This window comes from Spea bombifrons, chromosome 11, assembly GCF_027358695.1.
Source record: "Spea bombifrons isolate aSpeBom1 chromosome 11, aSpeBom1.2.pri, whole genome shotgun sequence".
NCBI classification, from domain to species: domain Eukaryota; kingdom Metazoa; phylum Chordata; class Amphibia; order Anura; family Pelobatidae; genus Spea; species Spea bombifrons.
In genome coordinates, this window is record NC_071097.1 from 22103549 (window position 1) to 22117473 (window position 13925).

At 41.3% G+C, this 13925-nt stretch overlaps 1 protein-coding gene across 1 annotated transcript; it reads right to left on the bottom strand.

Moving 5' to 3' along the window:
* Positions 1-1823: 1823 nt before the first annotated feature.
* Positions 1824-9209, bottom strand: CDK1 (cyclin dependent kinase 1). Its single transcript, XM_053450123.1, has 8 exons — positions 9111-9209; positions 7355-7415; positions 6957-7113; positions 4728-4851; positions 4465-4635; positions 4038-4201; positions 3621-3762; positions 1824-2201 (listed from the first exon to the last, which is right to left on the bottom strand). Exons 2-8 carry the CDS (start codon positions 7389-7391, stop codon positions 2088-2090), a joined length of 909 nt encoding a protein of 302 aa, XP_053306098.1. The 5' UTR covers positions 7392-7415; positions 9111-9209; the 3' UTR covers positions 1824-2087.
* Positions 9210-13925: the final 4716 nt, after the last annotated feature.

The following is a 13925-nucleotide window of genomic DNA, read 5'->3' on the forward strand; positions in this document are numbered from 1 at the left end:
TGTCAGCATATTAGGAATCCATAATATTTCATTTATCCCGGGTCCGATGTAAAGTTGGAGTCTGTGCCGTCCTGGGACACAAATGCAGTTTAAGTCCTATGGTGTACAGATGCAGCAGGAAAAGTCAGTTTCTATGGCAACAGTTAAAAACCTTGATTATGAAGCTGTTTTTTAAACACAAATGTAAGGAAGGAGGAGGGCTGCTAGGGGTGTAATTATCTACCTGAAAGCAGTATGCTACAACATATTATTTTAAATTACTCGTGTTTTATAGACTTTTCATTGACTGCGCAGGCAGTTAACGCATTTAAATAATTTATACAAACAACGGAACACATTATCATAAAATGGGGTTTTTTTTTACTTGAATTTTGATTAGTTCTACAATTACAGTCTGTATACATCATCCAGGGAAAGAGAGACCTCTATTGTCAGACAGTTAAGCATTTTCAATTTTGTCTCAATAAGAAAGGGAATAATGCTGCTTATTTTTTTCCTTAGCGTACAATGACATTTTTGGGCAAATAGGCCATTTTCATGCCCAACCACAGCCAACAATGGATTACATTTGTGTTTAAAAAATGGTTAATGGTACACTTGAGAAAAACTTTTTGCCCAGGCAAGCCCAGCCCAGACATCCTCGCTCACTTTTGCCTAGGAATACAAACTTCACCAACAAAGCCCAGCAGAGGCTGAAACGTGCGTCTGGGGTTGTTGGTTTTCTCATATGAAGTTAATTTGCCCCCATTTAGATTCTAGTCTGCCCATGTTGGCGGGACTAGTCTGGTAAACTGGTGATTTTTCCCCCCAGTAATGGCATAATCATTAATCACAATCATTTGTCATTCTCACAATCAGGTAGTAGGTGGTCAGGTAGACTATTCAAGCCCTGCGTATTCTCAACTGAGCTACTCTATTTGTGTATGCAGGTTTATACCATGACTTGATCCTTTCTGTATCCTATTAGTCTTTATAGGCAGTGTATTTGGGGGAATGTACATAGGACCATAAGTAGTACCAGATAAGAGTTTTAAAGGAGTCGCAATCACAGCTTTTTGCATAAGCAAAATCATTGATTAAAACTACCAATCTTTTTTTTCCCCCCTCTTTGCCACGGTCATAGTTTTGGAGATTTTGTTAGAAATGATAACCACATGAAAACTGAGAATAGGGAGAGCCATGAGCTGGATAAGGTAATGAAGCATGGACGATGGGAAATGGGGCTTGGGTGATTCTCAGTGCTGTGAGTTGTGGTCATGTGTCCTTTTTGAGAGAGATGTGAGTTGTGTCCCTGTGCCCATCAGCTGTCACTTGTGCCGTAAACACAGCAGGTATTTGGGTTTTTTTTTTAAATGTATTTATTGGGATATACGGTATATGCAAACCTCAAACAGTTGTGAAATGAGGTTTTCTTATAGCTGATCAAGCCCCTCTATAGGAGGCTGTAGATTCAGACCAACCCTCCACCCAATTGAATTTGACATGCCTGTTCCAGAACTTGGCCCCTCTAACTTCTCACGGTATGGATTAAAACTAGAAACGGTAGTTGCCATTAACGCACCTGAGCCAAGAGAAACTCTTAGAGATTTCACATTTAGAGTAAGGCATATAAAACTATTTCAACATAATATGGTGTGCAGTAAAGTCATTTAGCTTTGAATATGTTTTTGTTCCATAAACTTCCTTTCATCTAAAGATCCAGAGGCTGTCATGTAACGTTTGGGTGATTTTCCCTGCTGAAACACAAACACCGAGGGGATTCTTTACGGCAACGCTGAGCCGCTTTCTCCATAGACCGAGTCAGGGGGTCCCAAAGGAAAGCATTGTATTTAAAGCTTTATTTAATGAAAATGAAATGTCTCTTCAGTGAGTTTCAAATGTATTTTACACAGCCCCAATGAGTAAATATTTACAGATATTGTGCATACATTTAAGTACTCTTACAATGCTGAAATGTTTCCAGCACAAGAAAAAAAACAGACAAAATTGACAAACATACAAAAAAAAAAAGGAAGGAAAAAAACAAAAGGTGAATCACATCAGTAAGTCTGCATTGTCCGGCGTGAGCCCTGATTGGAGGGTACGAGTTAGTTCTTAATTTGATTGGCTGGAAGGCTAGATTTGTCCAAGTCCTCAAAGTACGGATGTAGCAATGCTTTCCTGGCAGAAATCCTCTTTGCCGGATCGTATATGAGCATTTTCTGTCAATCAAAATGCAAATATCATTATGATTAAAGCTACAATATTTTCAAGAGTGCCTTATCAGTCATTACAAAAAAAACCCCAAAAACCATGTATTCGTTGGTGCAGAGATTTACAATATTGGTACTGGGGGTGTTTCAATCTGTTTCTATGTGAAATGCTGCAAGGCTACTTATCACATTGTGTTATGGCTTAATTTACTACAACAGGCAGGTTATAGATTAGCATCTGGACTAACACTGTTAGAGTAATGCAGAAATATATCTCCTCTCGCAAACGCACTCAGTACTGAACCCAAACCCATCGGCAGAGGTGGGGGTTTAGACTTGCATGGATACACCAAAGCTACGTAACTGTATGAGATATTATATACATGGCAGAGCAAAGGCTACCCATATTGTACACGTCCTATTCAAACTTATCTGTGGAAAGCACACTCAACTACAAATTCCCATTAGCCTTTTAGTTGCAGCGTAATATACTTTAATACTAATGTCATGAGATATCCATATTTCTTTCACAAGAACACAAGCACTTGCCCACTGTACATGCGGCTGAGAATATTAATGGGGTAGCTAGAGACTAGTGGAAAAATAGAAAACAGCCAATCTAAGAATAAACCGTGGCAGTTTTCGTAAATCTGGATTCTTTAGACCATGCTTTCCTTCGTTGACTATCGTATTTGCTCGATAAGACGAGGTTTTTTCCAGAGCAAAAAAAATATTCTCCAGAAATGCATTTTAACCCCCTATATGCCACTCAGCCCCATGATATGCCTTTTAACCCCCTATATGCCAGTGGCATATAGGGGTATAAGGCATATCATGGGGCACAGTGGCATATAGGAGGGTATAAAACATTTCTGATATGCCTTTTAACCCCCTATGTGCCCCTCTGACCCATGATATACCTTTTAACCCCCTATATGCCAGAGTGGCATATATGGGTAAAAGGCATATCATGGGGCAGATGGGCATATAGGGGATTAAAAGGCACATCATGGGGCAGAGTGGCAAATAGGGGGGTATAAGGCATTTCTCAGGGCAGAGTGGCAAGCCTGGGGGCAGATGTGCATAACTAGGGGGGGCAGGTTGGCAAATAAATATATTTTTCTCAATCATAGCTTTTATTAAATATGAAAATTAGTTTACATGAATTAATATTTACTAGTAAAACTTTTCCTATAGGGTAGTCTTAGATTCAGGCTTTGTTTTTTCCTAAATTAATATTTTGATTTTGGGGGGTCGTCTTATAATCTAGCAAATACGGTAATTGGAATTGGTTGGGTTCAACAGAAAAACTTGAAGCGCACCACATGGCGATCATTTTGCCATCAGGAACAAAGCTAAAACTGAAGTAGATATTGGACAGGTCTAAATAAACATGCTCTAGATATCAGAGAGTCTGCCTCTACTCACAGATAGCAAGTCAAGTCCGTCTTTATCGATGTTTTTCACACTAGATGCCAAGTTTCCTCCTTTCCATTTTGGAAATGTATTCTTGTAGTCTTGCAAAGATTCAACCTCTGGCCAAACTTCATTATTGGGTGTCCCGAGGGCTCTAAAATATGTACAGATAAAGACAAAATTAAAAAGATTCCTTAAAACTATAAAATAAAAAACTACTAAAGTAAAACTGAAATATATATACACGCATATATACATACAGACATTTGCTTTTGGTTCTATTAACAGTTAAATTATTTAAAGCAGTATATACATAGAGTGTGAGTGCACATGAAGGAACTGTTCACGAAGTTAGTTGCTGGTACATCGGCTAGAAAACGAAGATCAGGTTCCAGAACTTGGCACCCAGTTACATCCCAACATGCAAACCTGAATATTCTGAAGAGCTGGTCGATTTCAGAGTCTCCGTGAAAGAGTGGCTTCTTCGTGGCAATCTCTGCAAATATAGTGCCTATGCTCCACACGTCGACGGGAGTGGAATATCGCACGGATCCCAGGAGCACTTCTGGTGCCCTGTACCATAGTGTCACAACCTACAGCAATAATATTTATTAAATATAACATGGGAGAAAAAAAAACAAACATTTTTGCTAACTGGTTTAGCTGTGAATAAGAATGGTAGGTGCACACAGTTCTTTTCAACCATATTAACAAAACATTACTAAAATAAGTTGTATAAGATTCGTCACTTCTTGCATCCTAGAGCACAAAGCCATACATTTCAACAAGGGTTTTTTTTCATAATGAGATGTTTTTGTCATTACAGGTCAGCTCAAATGCAAACCACCATGTTTACCTCATGTGTGTAGACGCGGACAGGGATCCCGAAGGCTCGAGCCAGGCCAAAATCTGCCAGTTTGATTACCCCTTTACTGTCTATTAACAAATTTTGGGGCTTCAGATCTCTGTGTAAAACTCTTCTTGCGTGGCAAAATACAATTCCTTGTAAGATCTGGTACAAGTAACTCTGCAGGAAAAAAAAAGATAAAGGTGAAAGTTGTATGGTTGCTGTACAACTCTCACAGGACTGAAGTTATCCTTTCTAATGACCATCCTTACCTTAACAAGCATAGCATCAAGATACTGCCCACTGGGGATTGAATCCAAATACTTCTTAAGATCCATGGAAAGAAACTCAAAAATGAGGTACAGTCTGGAATCTTGCATTAAGACATCTAGCAGGCTGCAAAGGGGAATAAATGAAAATAAAGAGATTGTTTACATAAGGAGCCGTGTTTTTATTTTGACATAGCCTGCGTAAATTGTTGGCGCTATATAAATAAAAGATACCGCATTTATCGGCGTATAACACGCACTTTTTTTTTAACTAAAATATGAAGCTGAAAACCTACCTGCGTGTTATACGTCGATAAATCCTAGAGCCAGTGGCGGAACTACCGGGGTCGCAACTGCGACCGGGCCCTGGAGTTCTGCCAGTCAGGGGGGCCCCAAGGGGTGCCGAGCGGTTGCTGAAGACGACCGCTTGGCAACTCTCGTGCCCCCCGACTGACAGAAATCCAGGACTCCTCTGCTGGCCGCCGCATGCCTCAGCGCTTCAACTCCTGTGTTGGAAGCGTGAGGCGTTTGTCTCGGGTGCCGGCGCTTCACGCTGGGCGCCGGCATATGACGTCAGACGCCGGCGCTCAGCAGTGAAGCGCCGGCACCCGAGACAAACGCCTCACGCTTCCAACACAGGAGTTGAAGGTAAGTGACCGGGGGGGGGGGGGGGGAATCCTGAGAAGGGGGGTTAGGGAGGGAGAGGGGAGATCCTGAGAAGGGGGGTTAGGGAATGAGAGAGGAGATCCTGAGAAGGGGGTTAGGGAGTGTGTGTCTGAGTGTGTGTGTCTGAGTGTGTCTCCGAGTGTGTGTGTCTCCGAGTGTGTGTGTCTCCGAGTGTGAGTGTGTGTGGTTTCCCAGATAGCAGTGATTCTGATGAAGTTTTTTTTGTTCAAAGAGGTGCTTTTTCTTTCATATTTGCCTTATAAGTGGTATAAATGTTATAATAAATGTTATAATGTAATAAATATTATTCCAACATTAAGTTCATAGCTTCCAAGTTAAAATTATTTTTTCTTACTCAAATTTCCTTGTTAAAATGGGGGTGCGTGTTATACGCCGATAAATACAGTAATAATCGCCAGCTCCTGTACTATCAGAAAACAGCGAAGACCAATCGGCAGCTACCTTAAAGATCTTAATCGCACAGAATACCTTCAGCATAATTTTCTTGTGTAAAAAAGGGATTTAATGCCCCTTCAAGGTAAAATAATCCAGATACAGATTCAAGCCTGCTTACCGGTGCACATGGTCTGTATACTAACTACTGCTGGACGGGAGCAAACTGACAGAGAGGGTAGTATGACGCAACACCAGACTGTCATTTTAAGATTTTATATGTATGAAAATATGCATGATTCATTGTTGGAGCTGTAAGAAACCACCAAATCTAGACTCAGCAGTGTTTCATAAGCCGGGAGAGTTCCTGTTATAAATTGTAGTTGTACCTGGGTTTGGTGGCCTCACATTAATTTTCAATCCAGTTAGATGGTATAAAAATCATCACTAGAATATTTTAACTTTTCTAAAGAGTAAGGCAATTACCGTATTTGCCCGAATATAGGCCACACACCCCCACACACACACTAAGTCTTTAAAGTGAGGGTGTGGCCTATAATCTGGGTTTAGCGCAGGGATGCACAATTCGTATCGCCCGACACCCAGGACATGCAGTTACGGGCAGGTTTTTTCTTGTTTCATTTAGCCCTGCTGCATGTAAGCATCCAGATCCCTGCAGCGCTGCAGGGGACCTGGATCCTCCTCTCTGCCAGCCGTGGATGGGGGCAGAGGGGAATATCCATAAGTGTGGTGCATTATGAATCAAGGGGGACCTTAACATTGCTATTGGCTTTCCAAATTTCTGTTTCTATATAACCGATGCCGACTAACTGCATAATAGATACCAAAAAACGTTAATACACAGATTCCTGTGAATTAGGTAAAATACTGTTTTACCATTCAACTGTGTATTTTTTTTTCTTTAAAACAGCACCAAACTTTAAGTGTGCAGCTTATAATTGAGCCAATACGGTAATTGTGGCAGGTTGTTTATACTACATATGAACGAATACTAGGAATGAGACAAAAGATGCAATCCTCAACCAAAATGGCCATACAGTTGTGCATCAGCAGTCACCTTGCATAAAAGGCAGCAAGGACACAGACGGACACTCAGAAAAGGTACGACTGCTAAAGGGGGGGGGGGACAAAAAGTCTGCAGCCTATACATACCACACTATATTTGGGTGTTGAAGCTCTTTTAGAAGGGAAATTTCTCTGATTGCTGTACTTGGCACTCCTTCCTCTTCATTTTCCAGTCGGATTTTCTTCATGGCAACAACCTGACCTGTAGCTTTATGCCGACCTTTATACACTACACCATAGGTGCCTGAAAACAAAACGAGAATTTAGAATACAGCCAAATCAAAGCCTGAAAGATGGCAGTAACAAGTAATGTTTGTCAGAATCAACTTTTTCAAATGGGGGGGGACACTGAGCTTAGAGTTCTCTCACAGCACATAATAGGCAAACAGTGCATTAGTTTCTCTCTCAATATATACCATGCATTAATATTTTCTTCATAGTACAGTCGAAATAAGATACCACTCAAGCCACAGACACATGCTTACCTTCTCCAATTTTTTCTATTTTAGCATACTCATCCATGATTGTGGATACTTTGGTACGTACCTAGAGTGAAAAAAGGGTTAAAAATGTGTACACTTAAAGTAGCAGAAAAATTAACACAATAAAAAAAAAGACTGAAACAAGTATTCCAGGTGCGACAGTCTACTTGAACCAAACAAAGACTTCTATTGAAATCTGCGAGGCTCTTCCTGTTACGCACAGAAATATCTGGTGCAAACGCGTGTGGGGTCTCATTACATCAAGTTAACGGGGGGCCTTATGCGGAATGTATACTCCTGCCCTAATGTCTGAGCGTAACCTTAACTGCCTCTGACTGCCTCTGAGTTTTATACCGACATGTAATTTCCTAGCAGGTTCCAATGATAAGTGAACATATTGATTCACTAAGAACCCAGTCTAACAACCTTTGGACCATAAAGTAAGGAGCTCCAAATCTCCCCGATCACCGGTATACGAAATTAAGTGGCTTGTTATTCCGTTGTAACCAGGAGAGTCAGTAACCATACCCGTTGCAGACAGACTAGGTCGCCAGCTAGGGAAGGAATTACGTAGTTTTAGCTTAACCATGTAAGCAAGTTAAAAACGGCATGCATATTAAATAGATGGGGATTAATTCTACAAGGGTTCCCTTTTTGCTTGGACATCCAAGTAAAAAATATAACCTGCACAATTAAGTAGATTATCCAGAGCATGGGGTGCGGCGGTAAAAAAAATAAAAGCCTGGACATAAGTAGTTTTCATAAATGATCTTTAAATATTTAAATAGGGCAAATTGTGTATTTTAGATAATCTAATATATTTTAATGAAGTCTAGTATCATTCTCTATAATGTGGCTCATTCTGACACCTGTCATCAAGCAGCACATACTTTCATGTTCACCTAAAGCACTTCCCCTTTCCCAATGGATCCAGAGATGAATCCAGTGGTGCCACTAGCCTTCTGGGTAGATCAGGGGGCATATGGGGTAGGACACTGGGCACCTGCAGTAGGTCGCAACACGGTAACCATGTGCAGACTTCTTTACTTAAAGAAATCCTTCAATACGGACACGACCGCTGATCTTTCAAGCAAACTAGTGATTCATCTACATGGATGGCTGCCAAAAGCTAGCAAGGAAGTCTTTTGGTTTCAGGATGCCATCGACTTTCGTGATTTTCAAAGAACCTGGCAGAATATATATATACTGATCCCCATTCCCTACCCTATTACACCATAGCCAGCTACAGTAAGTAGGGTCTTTAACAGCCGGACAGCCATAGCCACATCCCTACTGAGAACAGCTTCTGATGACAGAGGTGGGATACTCTAGCCTATAGAACACAACAGCCACATATAATATTAAGGAAGGGGGGGGTGGTATTAACATAACAAAGAACCAGAACATTATAGGAACCATAGGCTACCTGAGGCCTGGAATTTGCCCTGTGACGTCTGTAGGCATTTAGAAATATTAAAGGTTATAGATCGAGTTTTAACTGATACACAATACACTTTACGACCTGGAATAAAAGGCTGGATTTTCAATAAATTGCCAAGTATACGAGATCCAGGCTTCTACGATGCACAAGCACCCAACGGGCCATGTGCAGCCTACACACAATACAACGCAATTAATTACAAAAAAACCGCACATAAACCATGTGAGATACGCGCTGCATAAACTAACACAACATCCACACCTCTTGAGAACACAAAATACAGCTCAACACATTTAGAATCTCAGCAAAGTGACATTACCCCGGAGAATGGACTCCTTCTGCTGGGATAGCAGTTCCGAATGATGCGATTTCAAACCAGCCGCGCAAAGCTGGCAGCTACCGCCCAATCAAAGCCGACGTAGACTTTCAAAGGGGCCAATGAGCGGCGAGCAGTGATGACGGCGCGAAACAATCAGGAAAGGGCGGTGGGAGGAAAAGACTACGGGCGGCCGCCTACAGAAAATGGGATGTTGGGTTGATCTATGGGTTATGGACACGATCTTAATCACGTATGGTCGGGAACTTTGCAAAAACAAAATATAACAAAAATAAACAATAACTTCGTAAATGTAAAGGATGATTTATGAAGGTGCAAATATAGCTAAATATATTTCTGTAACAAAGTTTATAGGGCAATTATTCCTGCCCCTGTTCGTATATTCTTGCATAAAGGGACACTCCTTACTTTCTCTTTGTCTAAGTCAAATTGTTATGTTATGCCCTACTTGGTATTTCCTGTTTAGCCATTGTACAGCGCTGCAGAATATGATGGTGCTATATAAAGCAACAAATAATACTGATAAATGACTGGACCAGAGAGATAGATGCTGTTTTAAGTGAGGCTGTGGCTAGCCTTGTGAGGGGTGTGGTTAGCCATGCAATAGTATTAAATTGTATTGGGAGGTGAGTGGGTGTGGCTAAATGTCGCTGAACTGCCCTGGAGACCAGCAAAGCAGCACTTCACCAGGAGACTCCGGATCAGACCTGGAGAGTTCTGAGCTCGGGGGAATCCAATGCACATACCAGATGAGCATCAATGGCATCAAGGATTTTAATGCACCCCTGCAGAATATTTATTCCATATGCATTTTTATTGGAGCCGACCAAAAGACACAAACCTTATGGCACCATAATAAAAATCTCCCCCGATATAACATGCAATCGAGTGGATAAGGGCAACTAGCCGAGAGCAGCAAAGCAAAAACCCAAAGACAGATAATTGGGTGTGCGTTGTATCTCCATGACAAGAGAAACTAAATGACTCCTGGTTAATCTATGTAAGCCCTATGACAGATAACTCTGGAGTCACAGCACCCTGTGTGACTACACAACCTGTCCAAGGCAACGTTCACCATGCTTAATAAAGCAAAGTAATGGATGTGTGAGGTCAAACGATCTCCTCCAAAGAGGTTAAGGAAAGCAACTAGAGTCGTCACTATTATTTATGTTGCTAAATGGCAGGGCTGTCATTAATTACAATGGGGCTGTAAGCAAGCCTCCAGTTGCCCACCCAGAGCCCACTCTTACCTACTGCAAGCAACCCACCACCCATGGTGATTCTTCCCTCCTCCCTTCATCTATCAAGCTGACATATTACAAAATTACAGCCCACTGTTGAGGAGGAGAAGGGCCGCTACATGATAAAAAAGGTGCTTCCCAAAGGTGATGTCCCACTTAGAGAAAACAAGAACTGTAATCTCTACCATGTTAAGGCCATAAACCTTATCTGTTATTATATTCATTCCTCTGATGGTTTAATCACATAAAATTACTACATAATTTTTTATAGCAACAACCTGTGCCTGCTTTTGTGTTGATTAGGTATTCCCTGCAAAATTATGACAGAGCCCAAGCATTCCATAGACCTTGTCATTGAATAGTATGGATATTGTAGTAGGCATGAAGTTGCAGGGACCAAAATGAAAAAGCAAGCTGCATTGGAGGGATATTAAGATGGTTATGGTTGGTTAAGAGTTATTGGGGACTAAATGTGGCTCCACAAGCAGGCAGGCACTTGGCCTGGGTCCCTTTAACTTGAAAGATGGCCCTGTTTATGCACGAAGAGTTATCTTGATTATTGGTTTGCTACCTTTAACTTTGAAATCAGAAGTGTACCTTAGAAGTCTTTTTGGGCTCCCCTGGAGGCTTCTGAGGACTCTTCAGGTGGGGCGAGCATTTGTCAGGTGGGCTACCTTTCTGTGTAGAGGTGGGAAAGCTCCAGGGACGTGTTCGAGTACCAGGAGATGATGGTTTGTGTCCTGGCTCCTTCCCTCTTGTATGTTGTACATCTCTGCTTCTTGCTGAGCCCTCTGACATAGAACTAAGCATTGTCACAGATTGAGTAAAGTACTTTATGTTCCCCAAACTAAAATATATATTCTGCTGTTGCTTTGGCCCCACAGAGACATTAGAGTGTGGGTCCCATGGGTGGCATTCAAAATGAAAGACAGTTGGGGAAAGTGACAGTTATGGATACCATGCCCACTGGCTTCATTACTTTTGCAGTGACATCATTGTATTCATGCAGGCACTGTTTCATGGTCCTGATACTTTTCTTCATAACCTAATATGTATAGTGGCTGGAATTAAAATCACCCATCATTATAAAGAAACAAAAAAGTGATGACTCATTTTGCTCACTTTGCGCAGGTAACATTTGTAGTCTCTGCAGAGGTATCTAAACCAGGTCTAATAAGCCTTTTCTGTCTGTCTGTTTGATCCGGGGTCATCAATGGATGTAATGGACTGGTGGGTGTAAAGTGCTGTATACTTGTATCAAACAGCATCTTTTGGTAGATACCCTAGAAGTGGATGATGTAAATAAAAACTGTAATATGTAAGGGTTAACTTGTCAAGATCTGTCTGGGGTCAATGCACCATTTACTATGCTAGCAGCATGCTTCTAGAAGGTCCATTCATTTGCAGTAGTATGATTCTTTGTAACAATGAAAAACATGCTTATAGTCAATAATGAAATAATGATGGCAATAATGATGGCAGCTATACAGCAAAGGAAATAACAGAATTCACTTTATAGACACTTTAGAGAAAGGGCAAAAGAAATATAAATATGTTTTATATGGTATGAAAATTAGGGTGGGGGATAATCTGGAGGCAGTATGGGCCCTTTTCATCTAATGGGAAGACAAGCCAGGATTGATGCTTTTCTCAAGTGGATCAAGTGGTGTTACACATATTCAACACTATCTGGGATCCCCTCACGCACACAACGCTATCCAGCAGCCCTTTTGCCTGTCGTACACAGCACTATCCATATGCACACCAAGCACTTGATAGCACAAATTGTCACGTCACGTTGTGAAGGATGTGTAAGCAAGGTCTAATCATTTAACCCTGCCAATAGTAACCAACAATTCACATGGTGACAATGCTATTATATATGTGTGTGTTTTAATATACACAGCTGTCCTTTTTATAGGGCAAAACATGGTTCCACGTTTCCACCTGTCCTGCTCCCATTCAGTAACTGGGTAATACTGGTTACATGACCGTGCACTAGAAGGAACGCTGTGAGAGCAGGAGAGAGATAGGGAGAATGAGTGATATGTGAGGGAGGGAGCTGAGGTAGAGGGATAGCTATGAAAGTCGGGAGAGGGAAAGCTATGAGAGGGTGAGCTGTGAGAAAGGTGATGGAGAACTGTAAGACGGAAAGTTAATGAGTGTGTATATGTATGTATTCGTTTTTGTCATTACCTTGCGTGAGTGCATGATGTTAGTATTTGCGTGCCTGTGTGTCAATGTATGGTTTGAGTGTGTGTATGTTTATGGCGTTAGCATGTGTATATGAGTGTATGCTGGTAGCATATGTGTTTGAGTATATGCTGTTAGCATTTGTGTCTGTCACTGTATGGTGCTATACGATGCATGTTGATGTATGGCGTGAGTCAGCATATGGCATTATAGTGTGTATGTTAGTGTATGGTGTTAGAGTGTTAGCGGCGAGCCAAAAGTTAGTGGAGTCTGCAAGAGGCGAAAATAAGGGGGGTGTATATGTGAATGGTGTTAGAGTCAGCGCGTGAGTGTTAGAGTTAGTGTGTGAGTGTTAGTGTAAGGTGTTGGAGTGAGTGTGTTAGTGTAGGATGTTAGAATGAGTGTATGGTGTTAATTAAGGCAGGTGTTAGTGTACGGCCTTTGAGCAAGTATAGGATGTTAGTATTAGAGTGTGTGTATGTGTATGTTCGTGAATAGTGTTAGAGTGAGTGTGGAGGTATTAGTGTGTATGTGTGTATTAGTGTGTTAGTGTATGGTGTTAGAGTGATCCCTCCTTCCAGCTGCACAGGGCACTGCAGACACCTTGGTACTCCAGACCATCTATGATAAAAGTGGCCCTAAAGTGATATAAGGAGGTAGAATCACGCAAGTAAGTTGAAACGCATCTGAGTAAAAGTTTACAGGACAAACTATTGATACCATATGTATTCAAATATATGTGTGCTATTACATGTATATATATAAAGGGATAATAATTACAGGTTGTTGCCAACAGAGGGCACAGAAAACGTCATGTAGTCCTGGGTTCTGCACCCCACTAAAGACAACCCTCTAGATACTTAGAGTTGAGAAGGGTTAGTTACCATTTACAAAACTTCAGGCTATATTACCTATTTGCACGTTCTCTGTATTTAACTTTTATTTTATACATCCACACAAAATATTTAAACTTCATCTACTAGCCTGAACGACCAGTCCTCCATATGTTACCTATAATGTCATCATTGTTGGCATTACTGGATGTATGCACACACTCACACACTCACATTTACACTTGTCAGAGTTCAACACCTTCTTAAGTACTTAGAAGGGATCTGATTTCCTCTTTATTTGCTGTTAATCTATTTTATTGGTGCAGCATAAATATTATATGACACGAAGGCTTCTTACAATAAAATGATTAGAGAATGGAAGCAGAGTGTAACCCTCTCCTACCCGGAGGCAAGGGCTGCAGTGAGTGAGTGAGTGAGTGGGAGCTCTCAGTACCTGGCTGTCTGGAAGCCACGCCCTCCCCAGCCTGCGCTATAGCAATAGCCGGACGCTATGCAGCTGAATGCAACA